The sequence below is a fragment of the Erigeron canadensis genome, chromosome 7 (genome assembly GCF_010389155.1).
Source record: "Erigeron canadensis isolate Cc75 chromosome 7, C_canadensis_v1, whole genome shotgun sequence".
NCBI classification, from domain to species: Eukaryota; Viridiplantae; Streptophyta; class Magnoliopsida; order Asterales; family Asteraceae; genus Erigeron; species Erigeron canadensis.
In genome coordinates, this window is record NC_057767.1 from 595615 (window position 1) to 612603 (window position 16989).

General features: G+C 33.8%; 1 protein-coding gene across 1 annotated transcript; it reads left to right on the forward strand.

Annotated features, from left to right (window-relative positions):
• Positions 1–2358: 2358 nt before the first annotated feature.
• On the forward strand, positions 2359–16573 carry LOC122606876 (golgin candidate 5-like). Its single transcript, XM_043779758.1, has 20 exons — positions 2359–2517; positions 3491–3929; positions 5605–6674; positions 7608–7679; positions 8494–8568; positions 9093–9207; positions 9956–10017; positions 10135–10182; positions 10705–10989; positions 11080–11139; positions 11610–11693; positions 11768–11833; positions 11923–12021; positions 12466–12684; positions 13292–13406; positions 13818–14035; positions 14359–14418; positions 14551–14664; positions 15550–15624; positions 16260–16573. Exons 2-20 carry the CDS (start codon positions 3770–3772, stop codon positions 16293–16295), a joined length of 3033 nt encoding a protein of 1010 aa, XP_043635693.1. The 5' UTR covers positions 2359–2517; positions 3491–3769; the 3' UTR covers positions 16296–16573.
• Positions 16574–16989: the final 416 nt, after the last annotated feature.

Consider the following 16989-nt stretch of genomic DNA (forward strand, 5'->3'; position numbering starts at 1 on the left):
ATGGGTTTCCGTGCGGCCTCATTTTTCTGCAACATTAACCCCAGTCGTTAAATTTTTTGCAATAATGGTCCCCATCAACTAACGACTGTTAAGTTTTTTCTCAACATAGTCCCCGTCGTTAAAACTTTTGCAATATTGGTTCCCATTATTAACATTCATTTTTTCCCCTTCAATTATTCATAGATATTATCATTTAATGATTAATATAACTTATATTTGTACACAACAATATTACGTTTACATACAAAACAAACAAATGTATCTCCCACCTGTATAAACTTTTTGAAAGCAACGTTATGTCTTCCGGGGCAACGTTCAGGTTACATAAGTAGTTATATCTTGTTTTATCTGGTATTTATTGGAAAAAAATCATCAAAACCATCCTTTCATAATATATGTGTTTACCGTTTTGATTATCTCAAACATACATACCAAAATAATTATTTGGCTCACTACTTTAACTCGTGGATAACATTTAAAATTGATAAGTCTTATTTTTCCAAGTCTACAAAAAATTCATATCTGAAACTCGCACTGTAATTATCCGTGATACTAGTGATATGACTACCATGAACATGATAAATTTCTTCTTCATTCTATTATTCTACTTAAATGAAACCCACCCCAATTGAACCGTTTTCTTTCTTCTTTTTCTTGGTTAAATAACTTTCATATAACAAAAAAGAAATAAAATGAGATTAAGAGGGTGTTTGGTATTGTGTTTACAAAACAAATCTGCCTTTTCAAAATAGATTACGAGTTTTCAAAACTGCGTTTTGAAAAAGCATGTTGATACATGCTTCTCCAAAACTGCATTTTTATAGCCAATAATCACTTTTTCATACAAACACTTTTTTAAATTAATTGCGTTTTACAAACGTAATAATCAGATAATCATTTTATAACGCAATCTCAAACACCCTCTAAAATAATAATACAAAAACATTATTGAGGTGAGAAAAACAAAATTAACATTATGAGTTAAAAGTAAAGAGCAAGGTTTTAAAAACAGGATATAAACTAAACTAGTCTCACAAAATTTACTGATTCGATCGCAATCAAACCGGATTTTTGATAAAATATGCATTTATAAAATAATGCAAAAAAAAAAAAAATGTCTAACTTAAATACAACATAGATTCAATAATGATGTTAAGTTGTAACATCAATCATTTAAAATAACACCTTTTAGCACAAAAATTTACTAGCCAACACAAATATACCATAATTTAGACACATTTAAATAACATATTAACACTATACATAAAATGCAAATTCTAGACAAATAAGGTGAGCATGTAAATGTATATGGGTAAGTGTCTTCGTTACAAAAAATTCCATAAAATATTTATATCCAATGAATTGACATGTTAAGGAAATCATTTCTTTCACTGCCCAAAGTATACATTATATTGAAAGACTTAACACTTATATCTTACAAAAAAAAAAAATAATAATAATAATAACTTAGTGCTCCTTTCGTCATCATTTATAGTTAGAAAGAACATATAGAAAAAACTGGTACTTTTTTTCTTTCTTTGTGTATCAAACTTTAAAAAAAACACATAAACAAAAAAAGAAAAATGCATTTTTTGTTCTATTTCTCTTTCTAAAACGAGTAGAGAAAAAAAACAAATAAGGAACTCCGAAATTATTTTATTTCCATTGAATTGTTATGATAAAAATCTCTCCGAAAACTTCATCTTCGGAATTTGATGAACTATTTTTGCCAAATTTGAAACTTAGTAATTAACTTCCTAAAAGGCAGTTATTGGGCCTAATTGAAATACTCGTTCATTGTTGATGGTCGATATCTTCTTTTTTTCTTATTTTCTCTGGTTCACGCTCTTAAACAACAACACACAAAAAATTCTAAATTCTCTTAACTGTATTCGATTGAATAGTTTGGGTGAACCGACAAATTGATTCAAATCTGAAAGTGATTACACGTCTTTTAGAGTTGTGATATTGTCTGGTAATGTGTTCGTTATTGTGAATTTTCCCAACAAAGAATCAAAGTAAATTTTTTATAATTTCAAAATTCTTTTCTCAAATATTTTTGAACGTTCAAATGAACAGAGTATGTTCGTCTCATTTATCGGCTCTTTTGTCTTTAAGGCAGAATGCTATTCAAATTTTCAGGTAACTACAAAGGGAACAAAAAAACGTCTTATTAATCAGCCAAACTATACAATGATTAATAGTAATAAACTTTACACATCGAGATTTGAACGTGGGTCTCACTGATGAGATGACTAATTATTTTCTTAATTAGACTTTGGATGATTATTATTTTCTTCTTTCCATATAACACTTGTTTTTTTCTTTATTTCCTTTTCACTTGGTGTTGCAGAAAAAAAAAACAAAAACTCACCGACCGACCGTCAGGACAAAACACTGAATTCCGCTCAAAGTCATATTCCTTAAATCCATTTTTACATATATATCATCACATTACTATCTAGCTGTTCCAGATTTCGCGCCACATATTTGTGCTCATAGATTTTGCCGATTAAGGTATGTCTGTAATCATATCTTGTGTAATCATATAATACATATATGTATCGAGATCCATATATATAGCCGAAAATATGAAATAGATCACTTGCAGTTGAAAGCTTGTAACACAAATTATAGATTCACCGATTTACAATATATGTATATACGTATGGATTTAGAGATTCATATAACTGTAAATTTGAAATTATTTAACTGTAGATACTAGTATATCTATTTTGACCTAATGTTAAAAGTTTTGAGTTTATTAATTGTGCAATTGAATGTTAATTGTGTCTAAATCGAAACCTAATGTGTTAGAAATGAGTTTATTAATTAATTGTTGGTTATGCTTAATTGGAGGCATTGAATAATTGTGAGATCAAATGTTAATTATGTTAAATTTGAGACTTAATGTGTCAATTTGAGCTTAATTGGACATAAAAAGTAAAGTAACTCCCAATGCCGGGTTGTTTGGTCTCAAATACCGTCTTCGACGGTGTATAGGGAGGTTGAGATGTAGACAATCTTACCCCTACCAAAGGTAGAAAAGGACCTCCAGCCTTGCTGGGCATGAGGATCGAACCCTTGACCTCTGTCTCTTAAGGTAAGGGCTCCAACCACTGATCTAACCCAGTTGGTTTTAAGGGTGCAATTGAAACATGCTGATGATTATAATAAATTTTGTATATAAATCGGTAGGGGTTTTGATGAGTTTAATTTACGCAGTGCTTGCCAGTAAACCTATGAAATTGGGTCTCATTGGTTTAAGGTTTTGAAAACGAGGGTCATTAGCTTAACTACCATTTGATTTTAGATTATTCAATTTGGTTTTTCTAGTTTAGTTGATTGCTGCTGATCAAGTTGAATAATGCACTGAATCTGTCGTTTTACTGGTGGGATTGACCCGTGGAGTGCTTTGTGTGCCTTAATTGCCAAGATTGAGTTTAATCATTTCATATATAAAAAAACAAAATTTTCAATGTATTTGTAGGTTTTTTGATGAGATTGATCTGTGTATGTTCAAGGAATTGAATACAAGGTAGCAGAAGTTGCCAGCCGCTCCTAGGTCTGTCGACTAGGGAGTTGGGAGTACTCGGGTGTATACGGGGAATACTGGGGGGTCAAAGTGACCAAGGCGGGGAGTACTCGAAGTAATTGGTCAACTCGGGTCGACTCGGCGCTCTACCTTGTAGTGAGTAGTTGGGGAATACTCAGCTCGAATCAAATAGTTTTGCAACAGTGGTTGAATATATAAGTCATAGATTAGGAAATGGCTTGGTTTAGTAGCAAGGTTTCGTTAGGGAACTTTCCGGATTTAGCTGGAGCAGTTAACAAGTTCAGTGAGAGTGTTAAGAATATAGAAAAGAATTTCGACAGCGCTCTTGGACTTGAAGACAAGGCTGGTGGTACTACTACTTCCACTACAGAAGGTATTTTGCTTTAAGTTTGTAAGTTATCTTTCATTTCTCAATTCAGTTTTTGATTTTATAGTAATTAGTAAAACACATATTATTTAACTGTCAGGGCTTATATATATATATATACATGTGTGTGTGTGTGTGCACGACAAGACAAGGTTATACGATGATTGTAGTGTCCGCGGTTGTTTCTCCATGGCTATTTATATCGCTGGTCATTTTTATTTGTTGCAATAAATGAATAAATAGCATTATTTAACTTTGAACTATGGAATGACTTAATTTTCCTTCGTATGAAAAAAAGTTCTAACAAAAGTGGCTTTGGCAACTTCTATGTTGATGTCAAGTGAAACTGTGAAACCATCATACAAGATCTGGAACACTTAATTTGAAACCATAATCCATTGGGAATGGTGACTTTCGGCAAATATCTTACTATTTTTATAAGCTTCCTAACTATGGAACTTTCTGATTTGTATGGGGAATTACCATTATAAACAGTAATCGCAAGTTTCTTAATGCAACATACTAAACCAAATAAGAAGAAAAAATGACAAGTATAAACCAAGATCGAAATAATCAGAACAACGATAGCTAACTTGTTTCCAAGCAAAAGATTATTTTTCCTTGTGAAGGTTAAGGAAACATCCAGCCTTGAGCTATCTTTTGATGTAAGTGCAGCAAGGGATCTTTCTGCTTTACTTCTGTAGTTCTGTTTGGAATTTTGAGTAACTGACCATTGTCTGTTTAGAGACTGCAAAATTTGTTTGTGGTAAGCCACCTGCTTGGTTAATAAAAACCAACAAATCTTCTAGCATTAGAGGAGATTAAAGTTAACAGAACACTATTAAGTAAATATATCTTCATTCAGCATTTTGACTACTGGAAATCTTTCAGATGATTCCACTAAATGAATGGATATGTTATCATGTTATGATGACATTCTGTTCGTCAAATGACATGATGCCAACTTTCTTATATGTTATCTTATTCATACCCAATTTTATATGAATTGAGTGTTATGTAAATCAAGTTATGGGCTGGCCAACATGCACACTTCCATGGAAAGTTGAGTTTCGGTGGAATAAACAGGGCGTATGATGATTTAGCATTTATTTAATAGTTGTTTTGTTCATTGACTTTTCTTCTTTTATTTGTGATGATAGGTTATTTTGCATTCTTCTTGTTCAAGATTATGCCTTTTATTTAACATGGTCGTCTTGTTAATCCTTTTGGCAGTTTAGTGCTGACTGAAAATTTTTTAATATGTCACTTCAGAATAGAATTGTTATGATTGACTTCTATTATTTTGATTTGAAAATGTATGGTTTTTGCCAGTATTCTGACTCTTGTGAGTTTAGCACTATGCTTGTGCCACACACCTTGACTGCTATGGTGATGCAAAAAGCTTTTTGATACTGTCTGTTTTAGATATACCGTATACGGAACTCTCAAATACAAAAAGATTTGTCTACATATTTGTTATCATTCAAAGATTAGGTTAATTTTGAATTTGGAAAATTAATGATATTAAAAGAGGCGAGTATGCTGGTTTCTGTTTTATTCCTTTCACACTTTTAATTGTATCTATGTGATGATGATTGTAATTAGTTCTGGATAATTGTAAGTTAGTTTTCATGTTTAACTTACCGTATAGACAAATGTTGACACTGTTAACTGCCACCAGCTTCAGGGTCATGGTCTTCTGACTTGATGTCCTTCATGGGACAGAAAGCTGAAGATGGAATTGTTGAGTCCAAGGAAAAACATGAACCTTCAAGTCCTGAACCTTCATCTCTTTCAAAGGAAAAAGAAGGGGTACAGTATGATTCATCACCGGAATCTGTAGTTGAACACCGGGAATCTGTTAAAGAAGAAAATGTAGAGACTTTGAAGCCTGAAGAGCATAAGGAACACCATGTAGAAACAAATATTGAGGCCCTGGAACAGGGTAACGACTCTACTGAAATACCCGCAGGAACAATGAATGTTGAGCTTGAGAATTCAGATGTTGCTGGTAAACCCTTGGAAACAAATGTTGCAATTACAGAAGATGCAGAGAATGTTGCTGGAAAATATGCAGTAACAGATATTGTAATATCTGAACAGAAAATTACTCCCGTTGCTAACAATAGTGAAGCTGTAGCTGAAGCTGAAATTGATTCACAAGACCAATTAAGTTTGGGTCATAATGACCAATCAGAGTTTCTGGATCTTAACTCAGAAGGTGGCTCACTAAAGAAATCTGAATCAATACAAGACGAGCCTACAGATTTCCCCGACCAAGTTATAGGCACTTTTGAGCTGAATGAAGTGCACCATGTTCCTGATTTGCAGAAGGATGAGAATGCACTAAAGATAGAGTCTGAAGAGACTTCACATGAAATTTCTGCAGCTGAAGTGGTGAAACCCTCATATGATGGTCAAGATATAAAAGTGACAGTGTTAAATGGTGTTCAGTCTGTCACACTCGATGTAGCAAATGCTGCTGAAGAAGGCCAACTACACTTGTCAGAAAGCTCAAGGGGCATTTCTATGATGGTTCCTGAAGTAGGTTCAAAGGAAGAAAATGCAAATGCTGAAGCTCATATACCAGGCCAGCTAATCAGTGAAAATCAAAGTGATATCAATGAAGAACTTGCTAACTCAGAAAACAATTTATCTCACAGTGCAGATTCGGCTCGTGAACTAGAGAAAGTGACGAGGGAAATGAAGATGATGGAGACTGCCCTTTTAGGGGCTGCTAGACAAGCGCAGGTATTGAAAAGTCGAACAGTTGGTTTATGAAAACTGCTATTCTTGATTATTTTGTTGATTAGGATACATATGAAAGAATTTATGAATGGCACTCTGAAGGATGGATTATGTTAAGTATTGGTTGAAATTTTGGTATATCTGTATATTAGATGAGCATGGACGCAATACTTAAAGCCAATGATCTTTTATATAGAAAAACATTTTCTTTCAGTAGTCCTGGTGGCAATTTAAGCATTGTGCATACTGGAACTTTCATAATTCGTATGACGCAATACTTAAAGCCAATGATCTTTTATATAGAAAAACATTTTCTTTCAGTAGTCCTTGGTGGCAATTTAAGCATTGTGCATACTGGAACTTTCATAATTCGTATGATGTTCTTTTACATGGGAAGTATATGTAGGTTATTTTGTTTTTTTTATGTAAGTACTACTTTACTCGTTTCCCTGCAACCTCTAGGAACATTCACAAACACCCAATATCGTAATTGACTAATTGGTCAGAAGATCAAAATCGTGTGATTAATCTTTGTTTTTCCTTTCACAAAAGCTATATCTGTAATACTATAATCAAACTACTGGAAATATTGCATGGACCTTAGCACTTTGTTATGCTACAGACTAGATAAAAAATTGTTTCTTCTTTGACACAGCCAATAATTCTTGATAAGCTATTGAAATTATAACTTGCTCTCCTATGCAGATAAGCCATTTTTCAGAAATCATTTTTATTACCTTTTTTTTTTGTATACTTCGTAAAAACAACTTCTTAATTTTTAGATTTTTGAAATTGTTTATATAAATGTTGAAATGTTGATTAATTACTCCTATATCTTGTAGAACTGTTTTTCTTGGTAACAAATTTTAATTTTATGATAGTCATTGAACTTCACTTATTATTGTTGTTGCTATTATTATTATCATCTGTTAACAGGCAAAAGCTGATGAAATTGCAAAACTGATGAATGAGAATGAGCAACTGAAATCTGTAATTGAGGATCAGATGGTAAAATTCAAGTCCATGTTTGTCACTATGTTTAGTTTTCAGTGTTTCGTCTAGTTCCAAAGGAGCATGAATACCATTTTTAAATACACTTTGCACATGTCTGCCCCTACAGTTAAATCCAAATTTATTGGAGGTATTATTGTTACTGTTTTTAACTTGCTCTATTAATGCTTGTGTTTCCTCTTCTTTAAGATTGTGAAAGGCTTGTGCTTTATACCAACTATAATGTCATTTTTGTTTAAAGGTGGAAAAATGAGAGCCAGTTGCCTGGCTAACTGTCAAAATGGGTTTTTGCTATAACAGGATATTGTTTTAGTATACTTTTTTCAGTTTTTAAATGTTTAATGGCTAAAAACTATATTATTACGCTGGTAATCTGGTTTTTGAAATTAAATAATTTTGTAGCTTTTATGCCCGTCTAAGTCTAATACACTTTTGGAGACCAAGTGACTTTCGACATGTTCATCTTGTTTCTCTATATTTTCGTGAATTTTATAAATACTTAATGGGTGAAAAATCTTTACTATGGCAATGACAATCTAGTTTTTGTAATAAAACAATTGAGGAGGTCTATGCATCTTGAATACACTTTAGATAACTTTAGAATTGTTCAATTCGTTTTCATGCCAGTTTTCCAAAAATATACCCATATAAACATCTAGGCTTTAAATACAAAGTCAAAGACAAAATCGACCCGTCAACCCTAAAAGTCCAGCCTCTAATCTGCTGTCGCCTGGCTAATTTTTTAGGGTTTTGCATAAAATTTTTTGAAATCTGTTTTTTTTTTCCTTTTAATTTCTCCGTTATCAAACAGAGAAAACCAAATGAAGCAGATATTGAATCTCTACGAGAAGAGTATCACCAAAGGGTCTCAAGTCTAGAAAGAAAGGTTAGCAATTTATATATTTTATTTTTGTTTTGAATCAAGGATTTATATTTGTAGGAACATGAAGTATTTATAGTATCTTATTGATCATTAAAGTGTTTTGGTTCTTGAAGGGGAGGAAGAAGGTAGATAGTTCATCTTTGTAAATTTTTTCAAGATTACAAATTTTTATCTTTAAGCAACATAGCAAGTATCGGAATATTAGTTTTTTTGAGATGTATTATGAAGTTTGCAGACAAACCCTTTCTGACCACTCAACATGGAATTGGATTGAGCCTAGCGTTGGTTACCGTCCTTTTTAGAAATTCTGCTTCCATTTGCATCTACTTTTTAACAGTGTGCTTCATATACTTTTTTCATCTCGTTCTGTTTAGTATTACCGATTATATCTATTTGCACTTCCGAGGTCAATATATTCACCTGTTGGTACCATTAAATCTATCAGTGCAAATGAGATGTAGATGATGATATGCAATGTCAGCATACCTATGTTGGTGGCTATATTGTAATTCTAATTTTCACTACAGGTTTATGCCCTCACAAAAGAAAGAGATACATTACGCCGAGAGCAAAATAAGAAAAGTGATGCTGCCGCTCTCCTGAAAGAAAAGGATGAAATTATCACCCAAATTATGGCAGAAGGTAATAAGCTCACCTAAACATTTAATATGAGTAGCTTCAAGCTAGTTGTTAAAAGCATGCACCTAGGCGCAAGGCGATGGGATGCCCACCTCCAACGCCTGAAACCCTAAGCCAAGGTCCATAATGTGAAAGGTTAAACAAAACCGGTTTTAAGGATATAGAACCTTACAAAAGAAAGGAAACCGGTTTTAAAGGATATAGAAACCGGTTTTAAGGATATAGAAACCTGTTATGATTATGGGTTGTGAAAACCGGTTTCTATTCTTTTCAGGTCTATAGAAAAATATAAGAACAGGTTGGGGCTATGTAGTATATCTAATAGGTCAAATGGATAATAACAAAATTAGTTAAAAAAGTAGTGGCTTCTATTGGTCGAAAGGGGTGATAGCCGCTCAAAGTGTATTTTCAAGCATAGCTTTTAAGTTTTTTTATTATAAAAACTGGATATCTTTTTATTGCGGATTCGGAGGTTGGATGGTTAGACCATTACAGAATATGCTCACTAGCCTCTTTTGCCACTTTAAAAAGGATGTGTTGCATGATTCTTGTTGCATTTTTGTCATCCTGTTGCATTAAGGTGCTTGTTTGTTGGAGTTCGGAATATAACTGATTCAAATGTTTGCAGACTGAATCCAGAGTTGTGTTATTTCATTTGGTATTCTGACAATTCCTACTGTGAATCCTACTTCAACTTCTTTGTTGCCAATCTTCATCTTCTAACAGTTCCGTTCTTCATTTTTGAATTTAGGTGAAGGGCTTTCAAAGAAACAAGCAGCTCAAGAATCTCAAATTAGGAAACTGCGAGCACAGGTATGTTATATAAACATGTTATACGTGTAACTTTGAATGATGCTACTGTATGTTGCCTTAGAAGCTTAAACTGTTCCTCTCCACATATCCTAATATGGAATAGTTTGTGAAAGCTAGATCAGGGAGTTTGAAGAGGAGAAGAAAGGATTGATGGCCAAATTACAGGTAATGTACTTCTCCAGCTTATTGGGTAATATGTAGACATCAAATTAGTTACCTCTAGTGGTCTTGTCATAGGCAATGCATATGTCATCATATCATTATAATTTATATGATACAATGTACATATATATTATGACTATATAACTCTTTCAGCTCAAAAGCCATAAAGTACACTACTAAGTGTATACCTATGCAAGAACATGTGAATAACTGATTATTATGGCATCAATGGTTCCCTTAAAGTGTTTCAAACTCTCGACCATCACATTAAGGAACAGGGTATATAAACAACACATATGTGATTACGATAAAAGGTGGCAAAAAAATGAGTGGGTTGGGTAACAAGTAAAACTTTAAATCATCAAATAATAATAGATTGTGGGAAACCTGTAACCCATTAGACACATTTGAGTTATGGGCTGGTTATGATTATTTGCTCTCAATTTCACTGTCTGTGCATATTAAGGAGTATTATTCTTTTCCCAGACTGTTGTTAGAGGTACTTATCCTTTTTATGCATACCAGGTCGAAGAGAGTAAAGTAGAAAGTATAAGGAGGGATAAGGCAGCGACAGAAAAATTGCTTCAGTTAACGATAGAAAAAAACCAGGCTGAACTTACAACACAAAAAGAATACTATACAAATGCATTGGCTGCAGCCAAGGAAGCGGAAGCATTAGCAGAGGCACGTGCCAACAGTGAAGCCAAAACTGAGGTCGAGAGTCGCCTTAAAGAGGCCGAGGAACGTGAAGTTATGCTAGTCCAAACCCTAGAAGAATTGAGAGAAACTTTGAGCAGAACTGAACAGCAGGTTTCCATTTTTGGAACACTTTTTTGTATGTATATTCTTGATAAATATATCAAGTTATATATATTAAATTATCTAATTTGATATTTGCAGGCGGTGTTTAGAGAAGATATGCTTAAGAGAGATGTTGAGGACCTCCAAAAACGATACCAAGTACATACAACTGCTTCATAAATATTTTTATTGAGTCAATCTTACACTCTATATTAAATTGTTCATAAGTCATGCATGGTTAAAAGGTGGAAGTTTTAACCATTTTACATATAAATGGGTCTAGGTGGGTTGTGTGTTGTTCCTTATAGGTAAAGCCGTGGTAAAATATAAAATATTAGCATTAATTTGAAATGTGTCACATGGGTGGAGAGCTATCCAATGGGTATATTTAGTGCATAAAATATGCTAATTCTTGTCTCCAAAACGCTTGTTTATAGACAAAGTAATTTTGACTTTTCGAAGTATATTTGACACATTAATCAGTCATAAAAAGTTGGACACAAAGTATCTGAGGTCAACCCAATCCGACCTGTGCCTTCAACTATACCTCTTATTTAACTCACCCAATTTGCCACCTCTAATGATTCATCATCGTTTGGCTTCCTAAACCTCCTGTATAATGTCTCTAGGAAAGTGAGCGTAGATGCGAAGTGTTGGTCATGGAAATTCCTGATTCTACTAGACCTCTTTTGAGGCAGATAGAAGCTATGCAGGTTTGCCTTCTTTTATAAGCTGTTTCTGATTTTTATTTTATTAAGTTTTTTAATGATTACTCTTAATGTAACAGGAAACAACAGCTAGAAAAGCAGAAGCTTGGACTACAGTTGAGAGATTACTGAATTCACGGCTTCAGGTCCTATAGATACTATATACTTGTATATGATATGATTATTATTTATTTATTTCCAAGTTTTAATGTTTCTCCAACGTTTGATTTTAAAGGAAGCCGAAGCCAAAGCTGCAGCTGCAGAGGAAAAAGAACGCTCTGTAAATGAACGCCTATCTCAAACAATATCTCGAACAAGCGTTCTTGAAGCTCAGGTGCTTTTACTTATATTTGGTTTCTTTGTTTCAATTAGAGAAAAGTAGAAAACAAGATGTGTTGGTCGGTTAACGAGTTTGGTCAGCCCATAACACTTTATTTTATTCAGTTTTTTAATATTTTTTAAATACTTTTTTATTGAAGAGTTAATGCGATGATTACAATTCCAGAAACGATGTTATTAGATAAATAATATGAATATTTCAAAGAAAACAATTTAGGAGGTTGTATCATGTATGCATCAAAAGTACACTTTGGACGATTTTCAACTCGTGGGCACTTTGGTCCATTTGACCCAGTCCTTTTTAGATCATTTGTGTATTTAATCTGTTTGAAATTAGAAGTAACCCAAATAAGCCCATTTATAAGTAAGCAGGTCTAAATTGTCACCTCTAGACTTTCAACGATATAGCAGTCGTTGACCTACCCTTGTTATGTTGCAGATTTCAATTTTAAGATCCGAGCAAACACAACTTGTTAGGTCTCTTGAGAAGGAAAGACAGAAAGCATCTGAAAATCGTCGGGAGTATTTGGCACTGAAAGAGGAGGTAGATACTCGTGAAGATCATGTGAATCAACTAAAAGAAGAGATAAGGGAGCTCAAGAGGAAGCACAAGCAAGAGCTGCATGAAGCATTAACTAATCGGGAACTTCTCCTGCAGGTAGCATTTAGGATACCTTTACTTTACTTAACACTGGTGTAGGCTTATAAAGCCTTTCTTTCATTCATCAATTGGGCCCTGGTAGTTATATATACACACACACACACACACACACACACACACCTTATTGAACTGTTGAGCATAATTCAGCTAGGCCTTGTGATATTATTAGACTCCTCATAGCTGGAAATATGCGGACAGTTTTTGGTGCACTTCCACATGGGGTTGGGTTGACCAGAACCACTTTCGGTCCAAAAGATTCAAATTTTTATATGGGAGTAGTTGTGCATTTGATTACACTTTATGAGACTTTCTACCCTGGTGACTTGTTCCCATCACTCCATCAGTATTTTTCTTGCTTAGTTTATATTTTACCTACTTGCCCTTTTAGAGATAAATCATAACCCGAATCAACCTATCTTCCCATAAGTAAATTGGCTGAAGTTACCACAATTTATCATTGTACTTTTTTTAAGACGATAATTCTAATTTTTCTAATTTTAATGCTTTTCACTATAGGTTTTGCTTCTCTTGTATTTCAATTTCCAGGATATTTCGAGAAACATATTCATTGAAAACTTATTAAAACTTATCCTGATGATTGCAGGATATTGAACGTGAGAAAGCTGCACGTTTGGAATTAGAAACAACAATTCGTCTACAGCCTTCTATTCTGTCTGAACCAAGTCCCCTAGCTAGAACCAAGTCATCCTATGAAAACGGTAAGGAGTAGAGGTGACTACTTTAAGTTTTTGACCCATTTGTCCATGCATGGGTCGATTTGTGTTATGCTTGATCTCTAATGGGTAAATAAGAAATGGGTCAAACGGGTATAATGGCGTGTTAGCATTAACCCCCAGTTTTTTTTCTTTTCCTTCAAAAGACTGGAGTATTATTATTTTAAGTAAAATATAATTGGCATAGTTATACATGTCCCCTCATCTTCTTGTATATAAAAGACAACTTTTGTTGGCAAACTGATTAACCCACCCTTAACAAGTTATCAACATAGTTATACATGCTACCCTGTTTTGATTTGTCATCTCTCTACGCCTCTACTAAAGAAGATTGATCATCTCTATATGTGATCCATCATCCTCTTATTTTGCTTTTGATTTATGCATGATTCACAGGCCTATCTCATAGACTTTCAAATGCTAGCAGTCTGGGTAGCATGGAAGAAAGTTTTTATCTTCAGGCATCTTTGGACTCATCTGATACTTTCTCTGAAAGAAGAAATTCTGGAGAGCCGACCATGAGCTCGTATCATTTAAAAAGTATGACCCCAAATGTATTTGAAGCTGCACTGCGCCAAAAGGAGGGAGAACTTGCATCTTATATGAATAGATTGGTATGTATCAATCTGAATCTTTCATGAGGGTTAAAGGTGGCAAGATGGGTGGGTTGGAAAGTTGTACATCAGTATGGGTCTGAACAGTTGGATGGACCCAGAAACAACTTTCTCTCCATTTTTGTTGGGTTATAAATAGTTAGTATGTCAATATGATTACAAGAATCATACAACTAGAATATAATCTATGAATGAATTGATTAGGAGGTTCTTTGTATAAAAAGCAGAGTAACAGACTTTGGGCTAATAATACATCTTTTCCACCCAACTTTCTCCTGTTATCCAATTTAATCGAGTAGATAATGGTTCAATGTGAATTATAGGCATCTTTGGAATCCATTCGTGACTCTCTAGCCGAGGAGTTGGTTACGATGACTGAGGAGGTATAATTTTCTATCTTAGTACTTGTTCTTGTTTCTGTCAGTGTCACTGACATTCTTTTCCTGTTAGCAAATAGGAATAGTTTTCTATTGGCTTCATCTTTTTTATAAAGCTTTGATGTGTATTTGATGCAGTGTGAAAAATTGCGGTCTGAGGTGTCTCTACTCCCTGGCTTAAAAGCAGACATAGAAGCACTTAGACGGAGGCACTCTGCTGCATTGGAGCTGATGGGTGAACGAGATGAAGAGGTACATATTTCACATTGATCATGCTCCAACTTTTCTTTTGATTTCTGTTTCCCCTACCAAGTTTAATTGCTGTATACTACCATACTACCTCCTGAAAAATTATCTAGTATTAAACCATTGATAGATTGGTTAACGGGTCAACGGTTAAAAAAGAGTAGGTTGACCTAGAGGTGGCGAATTGGATGTTCGGACGGGGTGGGCAACAGGTAAAAGTAGGTTCAGGTCTATATGTGTAATTTCTAATTGGGGGTCTAAATGGGGTAGGTCCCGACAGGTATGTTTATTACCCCCTTTTACTCTTTTCTGATTCTCCTCGTTTGGCCGGAGGTCCTTATGGAAGCAGTCTCTCTATCTCACCTCCCCCATACCCCAACGCAGGGATTGGGTTTTGTTGTTGTTGAATTAAATCATAGGTCTTGATAGCTTCCTCCGAGTCCACATCAACCAAGGCTTGCAAAAATTAGTGTTTATAATGTTGTGTTTAAGACCTTAAGTTTGGGTCTTAACAAAAAATAAAAACCTGGAAACCTCTATTTTGACCGATATCGGTGGGTTATTGGTAAATATCACCGATCATAGCGGGACCCTTTTTTTGACCGTTATTTGGTCCGTTGTTCTAGCTGAGCACCGATAACCACTATTCCACCACTGTTGACTACACAGCAGATCCTATGTGCAACTGCTGTACCATTTGTTGTGACACACTGTGTGATCAATTTCTTAGAATAAGCTTCATCTTTATAATTGTTTTTCTGCTTTGATGAGCCCTCTTCTTGAAAATTAATTCCAGAATTAGGACATACTGCATTTTTGTTTAATTAACCATCCATAAAATAAGAATATGATGTTTTATATTGTAATTATGTACATTTTGTTTGCTTGTAGCTTGAAGAGCTTCGTGCTGATATCGTGGACCTGAAGGAAATGTATAGAGAACAAGTAAACATGCTTGTAAATAAGGTAAATATATAATGGGAAACAAGGCTAAACTCTAGAAGAGTAGATGTGGCAAAAGTGTAGGTGTGTAAATATGCGAGTTTGAGCTGAAATGGATAGTTTATTTAAGTAAACAGTCCAGGTTGTGTTGACTTGCAAACATATTTGTGTAGTTGTGTAAGTAAATATATTGTTAGAGTAACGATACATAAGCCTAAAATTTATAAGCCTGAGTACGACTAATCAACAGTTTTACACACGGATTCCGCTCATTTATTTTCACCTTCAATCTTGCCACATGTCTTAGATCCATTTCTTAGTCATTTAGGATTATGAGTAGTAGTCACATGCCTCATTTTCGATATCATTAATATGACTTTGAAAAGTATCTTATTCAAATGCCGATATATTTTGTTAATGGAATGAAGTGATTTAAGAGGTTGTAAGCAATTAAATCGGGTCACTTTCGACCCGATATCGTTCCAGCTGTTCTGAAAAAAAAATCGACCAGTTCCACATTAACCAAGTTATAAAGTTTATTTATTTTTTTGTTGAAAGGGGAAAATTTTACATCTTTATAGGATGTAAAAATATGTAAAATAATAGATTAAAAATGCCAAATTTTGCTATAATTTCTTTATAAATGTTTGTATTTGCAGATCCAGGTATTAAGTTCATCCATAACAGCTGCCTAAGAAAATAGCTTCTTGGGGTGGTTCCTAGCCGAAGTTGATAATAACGGTACATATTGTATTATATGTGGAAATACGTTATAGAATCAAGGTTTCTTTGTTTATTGTTTTGCTACACTTTCGTTTTCCATCTAGGATTGCTTTTTTTAAAACTCAATTGTATAAATAGCCAAAGCATTTTGTCTGCCATATTTATGTTTGCATACTGATACGTTTTTATGCATTGTGAAGTGACTTTGACTATATTTAATCCGAGAGCAATGGAAATTTTGTTTCGTTTTGTTTTCTTGCCTCTAATGTGTACTAGTTGAATTGAATTGAATGCACAAGTATTGTTTACAGCGATCTGTATTTAAGCATTTGGTACATATGCCTAAAGATTACATGTACTTAATCTACAAGAATAATACACGGCAAAGATAATAACTAATGAAGAATATTTTGATCCAGAGTCAAAAAAACAAAAACCTTTGTTTTATTTTTTCTTGTTCGACGCTCAAAACGAAAAGAGAGGACAAAAAATCTGGTTCTCTTTTGAATTTGGTGGTTTGGATGGAAATAGGGTTTTTGTGAGGTTTGAAATTAGGTTCGGAATGACCTTAAATAGGTTTCCTTAACTACTTTTTTTTTTTTTTGTTAAATATCTCTCTATATAACTTTATATAAAATCTATATCTATATCTATATCTATATATTT